Below are 13,943 nucleotides of genomic sequence, written 5' to 3' on the forward strand. Positions count from 1 at the left end.
AAAATGACTCACCTTGAGATGCGCGAGGTGGCAGATGGGAAGGAAAAAGCAGGAGAGCGTCAACGTTCGGGTGGTGAGTGGATGAAAAGGCGAAAGGGCAAGTCTGGTTCCCGTGGGGGATGCCGTAAGCAGTCCCCGGCCAGTTTTGAGATTTGTTGATTTGTTTGTCTGTCCGCCTTTGCAGCTGCAGCAGCAGTTCAGTTGCCACACGGAGCACGGAGTCGGTAGTGGACGTCTCCAACGCTCCTTCCCTCCGGACGATTCCGCCCCTGTCCATCTCAGGCACCCTCAGGCACTCTGTCAGGCACTCATCCGGTCTGGACTGGCGCTGTCTCTTCACATGGCCAGTCCAGCCGGTTCCAGCTGAGCTATAGCTACATGCCTAGGTCCCTGGGCCCCTGCACCCCGTCCATCCTCTTCAGCTGCGGGAAATCACTGCCTCACATGGACATGACTGCAGATGACGGATCGACTGCTCTTGCGCAATCGGATCTGCCAATAGGCTTTGGTGTCACCCGGCCCTTCGTCCGTTCAACCCTCACGCGTCGACGCCTGGCTCAATCTCCAAGTCCGAAACTTTCGACCAACTCCCCAATCGAGTGGCGATGAGGTCACTCGCCCGATTGACATTCAGTGCGCCGTGATTGGCCCGCGGGTCTGGCCGCCCAGATCTGCCGGCAGAATCAAAACAAGGAAGCGGACGGTGGGGCGGCGGGCCAATCAGCGATGCGATGCCCCGCCATGTGGATGTGTCAAGCCCTATTATGACGACGTTCACTACTTAAATCATCAATGGGAAATAGTAGATGAGTAGGTTTTTGGATTGAGAAGAGAGTAGGGTTTGAATAGCCCTAGTATCTTGGGGGTCTGTAGAGTCAGCTGAGTAAAAGTTGCTTTGTTGAAGTAGGATTATGCTATTGTTCAGCCAGGTGGAGTCTATCTATATATATCCGAACAGTCTCTATCAATGAAACCGAATAACTGTGGCATATTCAACACCACATCATACTACTTGAACTTTGAATCGGACAACTTAATTAGAAATTCTGCAAGCAAAGTATCTACTATAATGCTGAAAATCAAACAGTAATCGAAGTGAAATACAATACAACTAGGACAAGGAAAGATTATAGGTAATGAATCCTTTATATAAATCCAACACACTAAAAAAAACAAACTGTACGAACACCTCTTGTCAGCTCTCGCCAGAGGCATCGTAAGAGGCTTCATCGTCAAAAGCCCCACAGATACTCGCACTCCGAGACCGCAGCGGCGATTCCGGCTCGACAAACCGAACGCGCTTCGGCTTCGCACACACCTCGAACTTGGGACTCCCAGAGCCCAGCCCCCCAACCGTGTCCCCGGAGGTTGCAGCCGCAAACGCCGCCAACTGATCGAGACCCTTTTCCTTCTCCGGCAGCGCCCTCAAGGTCTCGTCGCCATTGGGGACTTGTTCATGGAGCAGGCGGCCTTCGGCGTCGCGCAGGTCCAGGTTCCGCATCACCGCGTTTCCAATCTCAAAGTAGGGCGTCGAGGAGCCGACGCCGGTCGTGACTAGGTTCGACAGCGTCGCGTCCTGCCCGTAGACGAAGCGATGCAGATTCTGCCCGATCTCGCACGCCGTCATGCCGATCTTGGCCCAGGCCTGGATATACTCGGGCAGGTCGATGACGGCGTCCCAGTTCATGCGGCCGGGCGGGCACAGCTCGTCGGGCAGGGTCTCTTCGCTGTGCTCGTCGAAGCCGTAGTGGGAGTCGCTGTCGCTGCTGCTGGGCGAGAAGGACAGCGGGCTCATGATTAGCTCCTCAGTGAAGTACTCCTCGGGTGCTTCAACGGTCGGGATTGGGATGTTGTCTAGCGAGCTCCCACGGCGGTACACGGCGTTGGACCGCTTGAGGGAACATGTGCTGTCGGTGGAGGAGCTTCTAGTCGGCTCGTGATCCATCGTGGATAGAAGTATAGTATATAGTATATGTAAAGCTGGGACAGTTGCGAGCTGCTCAGCAAGTAAAGGATATATAGATCTTGTAGTGATCGGTAACTATACGTGGACGACTTGAGTATGGTATGAAAAGGAGAAAGATTGTCCAGATCGCGCGCTTTATATCTCCAAGAACTGATAGAATGATGCAGAAGCCGGCGAAAACAAAGGAATGGCGAGAGACACAATGGACACAAAGAAAAGCATCACAATACCATGGAGACGTTCCTATCTCCCTCGCATAGTTCCGTTGGAACAATGCCATTATACCGGTCCTTCTCCTGCTTCTAGCAAAGAAACAATGACAGTAATGAGAAGTACCCTAAACGTCGTGTGCATCTTCAGATTTCTTTTTGATAGGCATTTTCTCAATGGAATTTCAGTTTGGACTAACATACAGGCTTTGTCCGATTGTCTAAAAACTGCCCAATGTTCCGATTTCCAAGAAACTCTGGATCAGGGCAACCAAGGGCACGTGTTGGCGAAGAGGCCGCAAGGTGGCTTTGCGGATTAGATATTAATTATCTGGAAGGCGTCGCATACGAGTGTCTGACAGCTTCTAGTTCATTGTAGTGGTGAAGCATCATGATTAGGTACGGATTATGATTATGTACAATTAGGTTGCGTGCAAAGGGAATATTGGGTAGTAACACAGGGTAGAAGAAACAAGAGAAGAAATATAGGTGAAGAAACAAGCGGAGAGAAAGTTAGACAAAAAAAACTTGAAAAAGGGGTATATAAAAACGAAAATCAAGTCAAAAGGGAAGGCTTTGCCAGAAGCCGAAAAATGGAGCCTCTTAGAGCCATAAAACCCATCGAACCCCAGAAATTACGCCGCGAAGAACACCGCGAACGATCTTGAACACCATGACAATCAACCAAACCCACCATAGTACTCCCACGAGCGCCCATTCGAGCATTCCAAACCCGGCACGGCGAATCCAACGCAGCCGCCGGTGGCGTTTTCGGATACCTCTGTCAAGTGTGTCATTCAGTTGCTTGACGGCAAGGGTACTGGTCGTGTTGAGTTGAACGCTGAGATTCTCAGCATCCTCGGCTGCAGCTCGGACACGCGGATTCAAGGAATCGTTGACCATATTCTCAAGGTCGTTGAGGCGAACCTTCAAGGATGACGATTCATCCCCGGGGTAATCTTTGATGGAATGCTGAAAGCGATCGTGCGATGTTTCAACTCTCCGGACTAACGTCTGCACGGCCAGCTCATACTCGTGACAGCGAGGAACAGGTGGGATTGGGCTGTTAGGCCCGAATGCTCGGTGGAGGAAATCAGGAGGACTCCGTACACTTTCCGCCCGCCGAGTAATCTCCCGTGCTTTGATCCCCGAGGAAAGCAAAAGAGCACGTGTACGTTCAACCTCTCGCTTGCTAGGGATTCCGGTATCGATGCTAGTGGATATACTCCGATCAGAAATGCTCCAGCTCCTTGACTGATTTGTAGTAGTTGGTCGTCTCTCTTGAGACGTTGAAGCAGGAGAAACCTTTGCTTGCGCAAGACCAGTAACCGGAGGATGCGTCATACTGAATGGTACCGACGGGTCTTTGATTCTGCCCTTCTTAATCTGTTCCCTGACAGTGTGTAGTTCGGGTCCGAAACTAAGAGATTTCTCAGGCTTGCCAATCGGAGCATGGGTGTTTAGTTTGCTGATTAGGGGAGTCGAAAGACTTTTGCCATGTCCTTGTAACTCCCTCGTGCCTTGTGTTTGTGAGTGCATATCCTCCTTGGATAGGCCACCCTGTTCGGACGTCTTATGCTCCTCTTCCACGTCGGCTCGAGGAGAGATAAAAGCCGCTGGCGAGGGCAAAGAGATCTCCGCAGCTGTATTGTCTGATCCTCTGTGCGCAAGACGATCCCCTTCATCCGACGAGATAGGCATCTGATGTGAAGGAACCGCCGAGCCATTGCTGCCGTCTCCTCTGATTTCCTCAAGACGGGCATCTTTGGTCTTGGTAGAATGATCCATACCATCGGAAACATCCCCTTCGTCTGTGGTAGCACTGGTCGCAAAAGACGATTGTCGAGAATGTTCAGTATTGTCTTTCTTCAATATCAGGCCTCCCATTTTCGACACCTCATTGCTGACTTTTTCTGCAATCTTTCCGGGTCCTTTGAGGATACCACGCAATTTGGATTCGTGTTGCATTGATCCCTTCCGAATATGTAAACTGGGTCTTGCGTGATCGCCATGATGAGCAGGAGAAACTCGCTCCAGAAGTGGGCTTGACTCGGCTCTCCCAGGGGGAGGCAAGACATCAGGTTTGGGGGCACTGTTGTTACGCAGTGCCTCAGAGTCGACCATGCTCTCGTCAGTTATATCCTTCTGTTTTGAATCATCGTGCCTGCCCTGGTCATTGCGAGAAGCAATGGTTCGTGAAAGCCGTCCCTTGGAAGGCGATGGTGAGCGACTCGAGGGAGATGATAAATTAGATGCAATGCTGGGGAAATAGCCCATATGAAGAGGTGTACTAGGCGCCTTGGGATCTATCGTTGCGAAGGATGGTAGAGGGCCGTGCCGATCCTCTCGGCTAGGTGCGGAGGATACAGAACCGCTCTTCTCCTCAACCTTGGCTCTGCCAGCAGAGCTTTGCGCTGGGATGACTGTAGTTTCCGCTGGCCTTTCTGCATGGGACGCCTCTGACCCTCGCAGTTTGGACACGCCAGTTGTTGGAGAAATGGATCGTCCGGAGCGCAGTACATCGTCCATGCGAGCAGTCCAAGACGGTACCTCATCTAATGACGATATACTCGATGAACTACTCGATACCATTCCTAGTTTGCGTCTTCTGGAGATTGATGATCCCTTCTTTGAGACACTGTGGCTTGGAATAATAGGCGAAGGACTTCGGAACCTATGCCGTCGCCTTCCACGACCGATTCTTTTGAATTCAGGCGCCAACCCAGGGTGCGCATCAGACATTGAGGTACGGGAAGTATATCCTTCGGCATCTAGAGAGTCTCTTGCAGCAGGAGGCTGCTCTTCAAAGGTTGGGAGGCTCTTAGCATCGTGATCGACCAGCACAGCGGGATCCGGATAAAGACAGTTTCCTTCCCTATCGATGATTTTGCTCTTATTGGGAACGTGTTCAACCCATGCAGCATCGGCAAGCAGCTCCGATGGTGATAATATCCAGTCGAACCTTGGCCTGCGGGCCTTAATGCTGCTAGTACGGCTAGCTCGCCGCAAGCTTGAAGGAGGGGAGCCAGCCCAGGGTTCCTCTTCGGTGTGCTCTTTCTGAGGTGCATTTTGAGCCCGGTGAGGAAGTGGGGGTAGTCTCAGGCACTGTGAAGGGCTCTGTTCCTGTCGACCGTATTTGGTCTCTACCGAGTCAACCCAATCACGAACACTGTCAATGTCATTCCATCCTTCTCCGTCCGGGTCAATCGGACACCGCTCTCGAAACCTGACTTTCCGGTTACGGATAGCTTGTAGAGGATTGTAGGACCGGCCTGTGTTCGAAGTGTCGTCATTGACAGGTTTGGTCTCAGCTGCAGCATTCGCATCGTAAGACCGGAGAGGAGGGAGGGACGGAAGGAGGCGTAAATATTCAGAGAACAGTTCGAAGTGCTGTTTGGCATGTTCCGCGCGGGCGAGTGTGCTATCTGAGAACACAGGTGGCAAAGGGTTGGATTCGGCAGATTGAGGCAAAAGACTTAACACAGAGGGTGCCGCGTCGGCCGAAGAACTGGCACGCCATGATCCAACAGCTTGCGTACGATCCTCGGTAGTAGAATGAGTGAGATTGCGACGTGGGTGAAGATTGTCTTGTCCAAGGCTACCAGCAGCAATCGGTGGGTGGCTCTCGGTATGAGGAAGCGAGGGTTGGCCAATTGCCGGGGCCCATCGTCCGCTGGAGAGACGATTTGAGGCAGACCGACCAAGGGTGTTGGATTTCCTTGATTCACTCAAGTTCAAGGCCAGATTGACAATTTGTAAAGAATCCCTATCCAAGCCCATAGAAGATCGATGATCGGCAGTCGTAGGTTGTGATTCCTGCGGCTTCACCTCCTGCTGCACGTGGGATGTAGGTGTCTCCTGAGCTGTTTCCCCCTCTGTTGATACGGACGGCGATTCCTTTGATGCATCCTTCTGGCGACTCCAAGGAAAGCGCGATCGTTTCTTCGATTTCACAATATCGTTCTCGGGGGCTCCACGTTTCTCTCTGCGGTCCGGTTCTGAATGACGCGGGCGGTGGTAGCTATTTCGCAAGCTTTTGGATCTCGGCAAAAACGATGAATCAAGCAAGAAGCCACTGGAGCCTTGCACACGTCGCTGAGCTCGACTGCCCCTGTCCGCGTCGCGAGAGCTGCCTGTGAGCGTACTGCCCTCCAACTCCCCGCTCTCGCGTCCCTCGTTCATCTGCAGGCCCTGTCGTCTATCGGACCCGTCATTCGACTCAGAATGGCGCATCGACTGCGGCTTAGCAGACCGCATTTGATAATCCGAGGTGCTAGACCGAGAGGGTGGCGCCGTGTGTGTTTCATCGGTTTCCTGCGACATCAGGGCCGCAGGGAAGTGATCTTCCGTCCCGTCGGATAGGAAAGGGGCAACGTTCGACAGTAAGAAAATTCATGAGGACTAGCAACCAGGGCGGCGCAGAATGGTCATAGCTTCTAGGCAGCAAACAAGGAAAGATGCGACATCCAAGACGAACAGGGGCTCGTCATTGTCTGGAAGTTTGAGGTGGTACGGTCGACTCGATCGGCAGGCAGCAGAACCCGGGGATGCACGTGCGGTGCAAACAGAACAAACACTACGTTTACTTGCCGACAGAATCAGGCACTCTACATCGCATACTGTGTCAAAACACAAGGAAAATTCTGGCATGGAGTCTAGTGAGGCAGAATAAGAACTAGAGATACAAGGCCTGTGCGAGGAAGGCAACAGAGTTAACGGAAGACGAAGGAAAACGCTGGATTTTATCGATCTATTCAACCCGGAGGCACTGAAGGCGCGCCTCAGTTTCAATGACCTGTAAACAGAGAAGACATTTCGGTTAGCCATTGATTCATGAAGAATCACATCATACTTCGCATGAGCAGATAACATACCTCAAGAGCCTGCTTGACCTCCAGAACCCGACGCACTTCGATGAGCCAATCCTTACTGAGGATCTTGGCCCATCCAGTCAGACTGTTCATCTCACGGGCAGCAGCGTCGAGCTTGCCCTCCTCCAGAAGGTTCTCGGTCCGCACAAGGACACTCTCAACATCATCACTACCGGCGACCACGTCCTTCTTGAACATGACCTTACTCAGGACGAAGCTGGCGGCGTGGCTTGCAATACCCGCATCCTCGGGCAGAAGGCTAGCCTTGCGAACTTCATCCGCAACGCGACGGAAACGCTCGATAATTTGAGGCGTGGCCGGGATTCCGCGCTGGTAGGCAGCGGGGTTGATGGAGGCGATGGCAGCATCGACAACAGCGTCGTCAGCGGCCAGCTCCTTGACAGCAACGAGCTCGCGGATGAACGGACGAGGAACCGTCGAACGCTCGAGAACGGAGCGCACAGCATCGACGGCGACCTGAAGCTGCTGAGTCTTGAGGTTGGTGTCAATGACATCCCTCCAGCCAGAAGTGAGCTTCTCCAGATCGCTGACGTTCTCAGTCAGTTCGTTCAGCTTGCTCAAGCGGCCCTCGCGCTCGCGCTCAACGAGATCCTTGACTTGATGAAGGTACTTGCGGTTGAGTTCAATAGCTTGCTCGACCAATTCATTCTGAAGACGTTGCTCGGCCAGCTCTTGCGCTCTCTGCAGCTCGGTCTTGATCTTGTCCTGGTAGGCGTTGGCCAGCTTCTCGCGCTCGGCCTCAAATTCCTCACGGAACTGAGCGGCATCAACGGAGCGGGCTTCGTTGAATTGACGGATGAGCTCACGAGCAGACTCATCGAAAGTCGAATGGGCCTGCTGGATCTCATCCTGAGCGGCGCGGCGAGCTTCCTCCCGGACGGCGATGATCTTGTCTCCAACCTTCTGAAGCTCCTCCTTAGCCTTTGTGATGGATCCAGCGTACTTGCCCGAGTTGTCATCAGCACCGATGACAGTGATGATGTCGTTGAAAGTCTTAACCAGCTCTTGCACAATGGCCTCGTCGCCCTCGTTCACCTTGGCGAATTCGAGGGGCGCGACAGCAGGAACAGCAGGCTGACGGGGCTCCTCCAGCTTGGGTGCCTCCTTGGACGACTTGTCGCTCTTCGCCGTCTCCACGGCGGCCGTCTTCTGCTCAGGCTTAGCAGCGTCGGTCTTAACCTGCGCTTCCTCGCTCTTCCGGCGAGCCTCAACAGCACTCATATGAGGGCCTCTCTGCGAAACATCGGTTCCGGCATCCTCCTCCTCCGCCACCTTGGAGGAGAGACCGCTCTTGCTCGGGATTGTGATCTTGGGGCCTTCATCCTTGGAGCCCCCGCGCTTCTGGGTTCCGAGGGTGTTGGGGAATCGGCGGTAAAAGTCACGCTCTTCGAAATACAAGACGGCCTCCTCACCATAGGGAACGTACTCCGTGAAAAAGTCGTGGAAGTTGTCGGATTTCAGAGCAAGGAAGATACTTCCACCGTAAGCGAAACCCGAAGTGAGGATCAAGTAGAGCAGGAACCGGCGAAAGCGACCGGTTTTCGGGGCCGCGACCGGGGCGGGCGACGGAGAACTCTGCGAACCTGTAAAAGACTTAGCATCGAAGACCTTGATGGGTTGCATTTGGCAAGCATTGTCGAACCTTGCTCGGGCGACGCCTTGGGCACGGTTTCGGGGGGAACGACCGAGTCGGAGGACGGGGAGGCAGGCGTCGGCGCACCAGTCGTGGGGGGCTTAGAGTCGGCAAAGAACCGCTGAAGGTTGAGTGAAGCAATTAGACCAGCACATCATAAAGGAGAGTCCCATGCATCGTCACCATACCTGACCGGAGAGCCGGCTAGTGGCTCCGGCTTTGGCCAGCCATTGGGAAGCTGTCCGTTGACGAGTCGAGGACAGCAGCAACTGCCGTCCTTGTGCAGCAGAATTGCGCAGCATGACGGGCCACACTACTGTGGAGATAAGCGCTGAAGGCGGGTGTATCCTGAGGGGATGATGTTGGCGAGAGAAAACGCGGACCGGAATTGGTAGATGCTTTAACGATCCGCTCCGATCCTGCACCGCCCGACTGTGGCTCAGTTCGGGTGTCTTCGCACCGCCTCCGCCTGCGCCAACCACCTACGGAGTATACTTGAACGATCGCATCCATGGATGGATTCGGCGAATTTACCTACGTTCAAATGCGACCGACACAAGCTGTCGACTGTCAAGAATTCAAGAAATATTATATAGGCATAGCATACGGGAAAAAGATTCCGGAACACTGGGATAGGAAAAAAGATAAGAGAAAATGTAACATGAATTCAGCCCAACAGAAAAAGAAAAAGAAGAAAAAGACGGATAGAGACGCCGATAATAAGGGAAACAAAAGCAAATAAGAACGAAGAGAAATGGTCATGTTGCAGGTTTCTTCCTGCCGCATGACCTCTAGAAACTGGATCCAATTAGGCGCCTGCACGGTCTCCGAATTTCCATCCCGATAGATAATTTCAAGAGTAACGGACAATGAACGGGGTGGTGGAATCCAGAAACCAGCAGTCAGTTCCTGAGGAAACGAGGATTCGGACCCCGGCGAAGACGCTGTGAATCCAGAAGGCCTAATTCACGATCATCACAACACCATTAAAACACGTGGCAGTCTGGTTGAAAGTTATTCATGGCGGCACAAACGTTGTCTGGCAGACCGATCTGGGGCTAGGCCTGAAGACATGCACCTTCTGCATCGAGACAAAGTGGAACGAAAGCATAGATGAGGACGGCAAGAGAAGATACAAGTTGTCGCAAGAATCGGCTGGGAATTAGACAATCTAGCAGTTGCAAGAGCCAGCGCCCTGGGTGCCGGGTGCCTCGGGCCGCAAATCCACACCGGCACGGGGAGTTGTCCGCAAGTTCCGGGGTCCGGCCTGATCAAGGGGCAGTTTCTTCGCGATGGCTGTAAAGAGATCCCGCACATTCGACGACGTTTTGGCGGAAGTTTCAAAGAAGAGCAATCCGGCTTCACGAGCGTAAGCTTCGGCATCCGCAGCTGGGATGGCACGCTTGTCGGGGTTTTCGGTGACCAAATCGAGCTTGTTACCGGCCAGGGCAATGACAATATTCTCGTTCGCTTGGCGCTGTAGTTCCTTCACCCACGACTTGGCTTTATCCAATGACGACTGTTTCCAGGTTGATTATATATTAGCTTTCCACGAGAACCTCACGTTGGATTCGGGGGGAAGGGTAAGCCGCATACAGCTTGTGTGATGTCGTAAACAACAACTGCGCAGTTCGCATTCCGGTAGTACATCGGAGCCAGCGACTTGTATCTCTCCTGACCGGCGGTATCCCATATTTCAAACTTGACCGTCGTGCTTTCGTCCAGGGAGATGGTCTGAGTTAGGAAGGCAGCGCCGATCGTCGACTCTCGGTAGTCATCAAATTGATCCTATGAGATGTCAGTGAATGTAGATTCCACAGAGATATGCGCCATTTGTCTCCTTTTTCATGAGGGCCAGGGTAAGTCAGTCTCACCTTGACGAATCTTAGTACTAGCGAACTCTGTTGCAGAGCATCTCCGTTAGCGACCGGCACAGGAACAAGAAATCAACCAACGTATAAAATGCCAACCTTTCCAACGGCGGACTCTCCTATCAAATGCGGAAACAAAAGGTTAGTACCTGTAGCATGCAGGATCCAGCGGAGCTATGATAGGATAAGCTAGCTCACCGAGCAAGACCAGTTTGAACTGGGCGAATCTCGCACCCGGTCGGGCGCCTGCTGCCGCTCTGGAAGCCATAGTCGGGATGGTCAAATGGGCAATGTGCGATAGGGCGAGTAAACGATAAACACGGCGTGGAAACCCGAGGGCGATAAGACGTGTCTCTGCGAGCGGACGGGGAAGGGGAGAAGGCGAAAGCGCTGAGGTCGGGGGGGAGAGATGGGGAGGTTTGACGGCGGCCTGCCGGGGCAGTAAGTCAGAGCGAAAGCATGACGAAGGGGACAGTCAGCCACGCCTTACTGTTGCGGGGCGGTGAGTGGCGGCCATTCCTTCCACATGCTCTCTCGCCTTCTCCCTAGGCTGCTGCTGTCTTGTTGGAGATCGTCAACTCCCATTATCCTGTCCTCCCTCTGTCTCTCCTTCCTCCTCCTCCTCCCTCTTCGCACCATGCGTTGATCTCCTTCTCCCCACACTCTTTTCGTCTCTGTTTTCTTTCCGGCTTTCCTCTTCGTCACCGTCCTTTGATCGTCTTCGATCCGTCTATTTACTCGTCCCTTTCCCTGCCCGATCTAGCAGATCCCCGGTACTGTGGGTATATCACCAACCATGGCAACCTCAATTCTCCCGTTTCGGGATATCAATCTTCACGCCTCTGCCGCTCATTACGCTTTTACTTCGCCCTCGTCGCCGAATGCTCCTGCCCTGGTCGTTGACCGACCGACCGGTGATCTGCGTCTGCACGATGGCCCTCTGTCGGGCGCCAAACGTATCTCCAGCATTGCCGGAATTCTGGGCATGATCAAACTGAAGCTCGGTAAGGGAACTACAGAGCCGTGGTGCGCTGTGCAACACTGACAATTGTAGACAAATATCTAATCGTGATCACCAAGGCCCAGCCGATGGGTCGGTTACGCGGCCACATGGTCTACAAGGTTGCCGGCACCGAGTTCTTGCCCCTTCGTGAACGCCCCCTGCATGATTATGATGAAGACACCTATCTCGCGCTCCTCAAGGAACTCCTCCGCACCGGGCCAATGTACTTCTCGTATGCGTTGGATCTTACGAACAGTTTCCAGCGCCAGTCGCAAAGCGATGCTGCTCTCCCGATGTGGAAGCGAGCTGATGATCGTTTCTTCTGGAACCGGTTCATTCAGTCGGACTTCATCGACTTCAGTGTAGGAGGACAGGATAACACGAGTCTTCGCTATGGCCCGCAGCCCGGAGTCGATCCGTATATCTTGCCGGTGATGTACGGCATGCTACGGATCACACCCGCGAAAATCAAATCAACTTCGTTCACCTTTGCGCTCATTACGAGACGGTCTCGTCATCGGGCTGGTACCAGGTATTTCTCTCGGGGTATAGATGACAACGGCAATGTCTCGAACTACAACGAGACCGAGCAGATTGTGATCTTGAACGACACCGCCGGCGGCCTGGCCGGGTTTGCGGGGGGGCAGTCCATGAAAGAGAAGCCCGGTGTGTCGGGCCACGACCTCCAGGTAATGGCATTTGTTCAAACCAGAGGAAGTGTGCCGGTGTATTGGGCCGAAGTCAACAATCTCAAATACACCCCCAAGATCCAGGTTCGTGGTGTAGAAACGGCCATCGATGCTGCCCGAAAGCATTTTACCGATCAAATTCGACTGTACGGCGAGAACTACTTGGTCAACCTTGTGAATCAAAAAGGAAGAGAAGAGCGTGTCAAATCGGCATATGAACAACTAGTACGCACATTGGTATCTTCGTCGACAGAAAACACCGAGACTGACGCAAAATCCCCCGAAAAGGTGCACGTTCTGGAATCCGACCAGAGACAGAATGAGCTGGACCGATTGCATTACGTGTACTTCGACTTCCACAACGAAACCAAGGGTCTCAAATGGCACCGCGCGGAGCTGTTGATGGATCGACTATTAGATGGACTGACGCGCGGTGGCTATTTCCGTGGCGTGGAGGACCCGGTATTCCCGGATGGCCAACTGGACATCCGATCCTCGCAAGCCAGCGTCGTTCGGACAAATTGCATGGACTGTTTGGATAGAACCAATGTGGTGCAAAGCATGCTTGGTCGGTGGGCTCTAACGCGGCAACTGACCGATGCCGGAGTACTTCGCGCTGGAGAAGCGGCCAACGACGATAAGGAATTCGAGGACATATTCCGCAACATCTGGGCCGACAACGCCGACGTTGTCTCCAAGTCTTATTCTGGAACCGGGGCGTTGAAGACTGATTTCACTCGTACGGGCGAGCGTACTCGTGCGGGTATGCTACAGGATTTGAACAACTCCATCACCCGATACATCCGAAACAATTTTATGGATGGTCCCAGGCAAGACGGTTTCGATGTCTTCCTCGGAACTTACCTTCCTCCGAATTCCACCCTTGGAAACTTGCAGGTCTTTATTGACCGGCGTCCGCTCATCATCCAGTCTATTCCATACATTCTGGCCGCGGGCGTATTCTTTATCATGATCTCCATGTTGACTAGGCGGCTGCCCGACTCTGCGGTCTGGCCTCTACGTCTGTTCGTTATCTTGTGGCTGGTTGTGTCTGCCTGGTGTGCGCGCTTCGTCCTTGTGCACGGCATGCTTTACGTACGTTCCTTTCCTTTCAAAAATTTCTCTCATTCCCTCCCCATTCATCTCCCGCTCCCTCGCTGACAATATGATATAGGTCAACTGGCCAAAATTGAACACACCTACGGCTGGTTCCGAAGGTTACCAAGATGCCCTTCTCAAGGCCCGAACCGACCCTGTCGTTGGCCAGTTTCTTCCCGCCAGAAGACACCAGAGAGGGTACAGCAACGCTCGCTTGGGCTTCCTGGAGGAAGGCAAAACGAGGATTGAATAAAGTTCTATAATTCTGCTCTGGCTGGGTCATTTATTTCATCTCACTTCTTCCAGCCAACCGTCTGTATTTGAAACATACGGTTCTGGCATGTTATTTCTTCTTTTCTTTTTTCTGAAACATACTGTCGCTATTTATTCTTCTTTTCTTTTTAACCACTCTATCTATATTGCATGCCCCTCTTCGTTTCTTTGCTTTTCATATAGTCGCCTCGAGCTTTAATGTCATTCCATTTCACACGTGTACAGAAATACTTGTCAAGTTTTCAATGCATGCTGAGCCAGGCCCTTAGCCTCACTGTTCAATGCTACATAGTAACAATAGGTGTTGAG

The 13,943-nt window shown here is 52.9% G+C and overlaps 5 protein-coding genes across 5 annotated transcripts; 2 read left to right on the plus strand and 3 right to left on the minus strand.

Annotated features, from left to right (window-relative positions):
* The first annotated feature begins 192 nt into the window (after positions 1–192).
* P170DRAFT_432177 (uncharacterized protein) lies at positions 193–992 on the plus strand. The gene has a single exon (XM_024848204.1). The coding sequence runs from the start codon at positions 379–381 to the stop codon at positions 607–609; it is 231 nt and encodes a 76-aa protein (XP_024709837.1). The 5' UTR covers positions 193–378; the 3' UTR covers positions 610–992.
* Positions 993–1,195: 203 nt separating this feature from the next.
* On the minus strand, positions 1,196–1,945 carry P170DRAFT_469997 (uncharacterized protein; the record flags this gene model as incomplete). Its single annotated transcript, XM_024852694.1, has 1 exon — positions 1,196–1,945. The coding sequence occupies one exon, from the start codon at positions 1,943–1,945 to the stop codon at positions 1,196–1,198; it is 750 nt and encodes a 249-aa protein (XP_024709838.1).
* Positions 1,946–2,553: 608 nt separating this feature from the next.
* P170DRAFT_460650 (uncharacterized protein) lies at positions 2,554–9,073 on the minus strand. The gene is made up of 4 exons (XM_024851955.1): positions 8,889–9,073; positions 8,710–8,821; positions 7,050–8,650; positions 2,554–6,489 (listed from the first exon to the last, which is right to left on the minus strand). Exons 1-4 carry the CDS (start codon positions 9,000–9,002, stop codon positions 2,779–2,781), a joined length of 5,538 nt encoding a protein of 1,845 aa, XP_024709839.1. The 5' UTR covers positions 9,003–9,073; the 3' UTR covers positions 2,554–2,778.
* Positions 9,074–9,656: 583 nt separating this feature from the next.
* P170DRAFT_20442 (Rab family GTPase) lies at positions 9,657–11,020 on the minus strand. Its single transcript, XM_024842777.1, has 5 exons — positions 10,806–11,020; positions 10,671–10,690; positions 10,575–10,601; positions 10,297–10,488; positions 9,657–10,219 (listed from the first exon to the last, which is right to left on the minus strand). The coding sequence occupies exons 1-5, from the start codon at positions 10,837–10,839 to the stop codon at positions 9,872–9,874; spliced, it is 621 nt and encodes a 206-aa protein (XP_024709840.1). The 5' UTR covers positions 10,840–11,020; the 3' UTR covers positions 9,657–9,871.
* A 114-nt stretch (positions 11,021–11,134) lies between these two features.
* Positions 11,135–13,905, plus strand: P170DRAFT_432180 (putative phosphoinositide phosphatase (Sac1)). Its single transcript, XM_024848205.1, has 3 exons — positions 11,135–11,575; positions 11,626–13,358; positions 13,438–13,905. The coding sequence occupies exons 1-3, from the start codon at positions 11,368–11,370 to the stop codon at positions 13,612–13,614; spliced, it is 2,118 nt and encodes a 705-aa protein (XP_024709841.1). The 5' UTR covers positions 11,135–11,367; the 3' UTR covers positions 13,615–13,905.
* The last annotated feature ends 38 nt before the right edge of the window (positions 13,906–13,943 follow it).

Source organism: Aspergillus steynii (genome assembly GCF_002849105.1).
Source record: "Aspergillus steynii IBT 23096 chromosome Unknown P170scaffold_1, whole genome shotgun sequence".
NCBI classification, from domain to species: domain Eukaryota; kingdom Fungi; phylum Ascomycota; class Eurotiomycetes; order Eurotiales; family Aspergillaceae; genus Aspergillus; species Aspergillus steynii.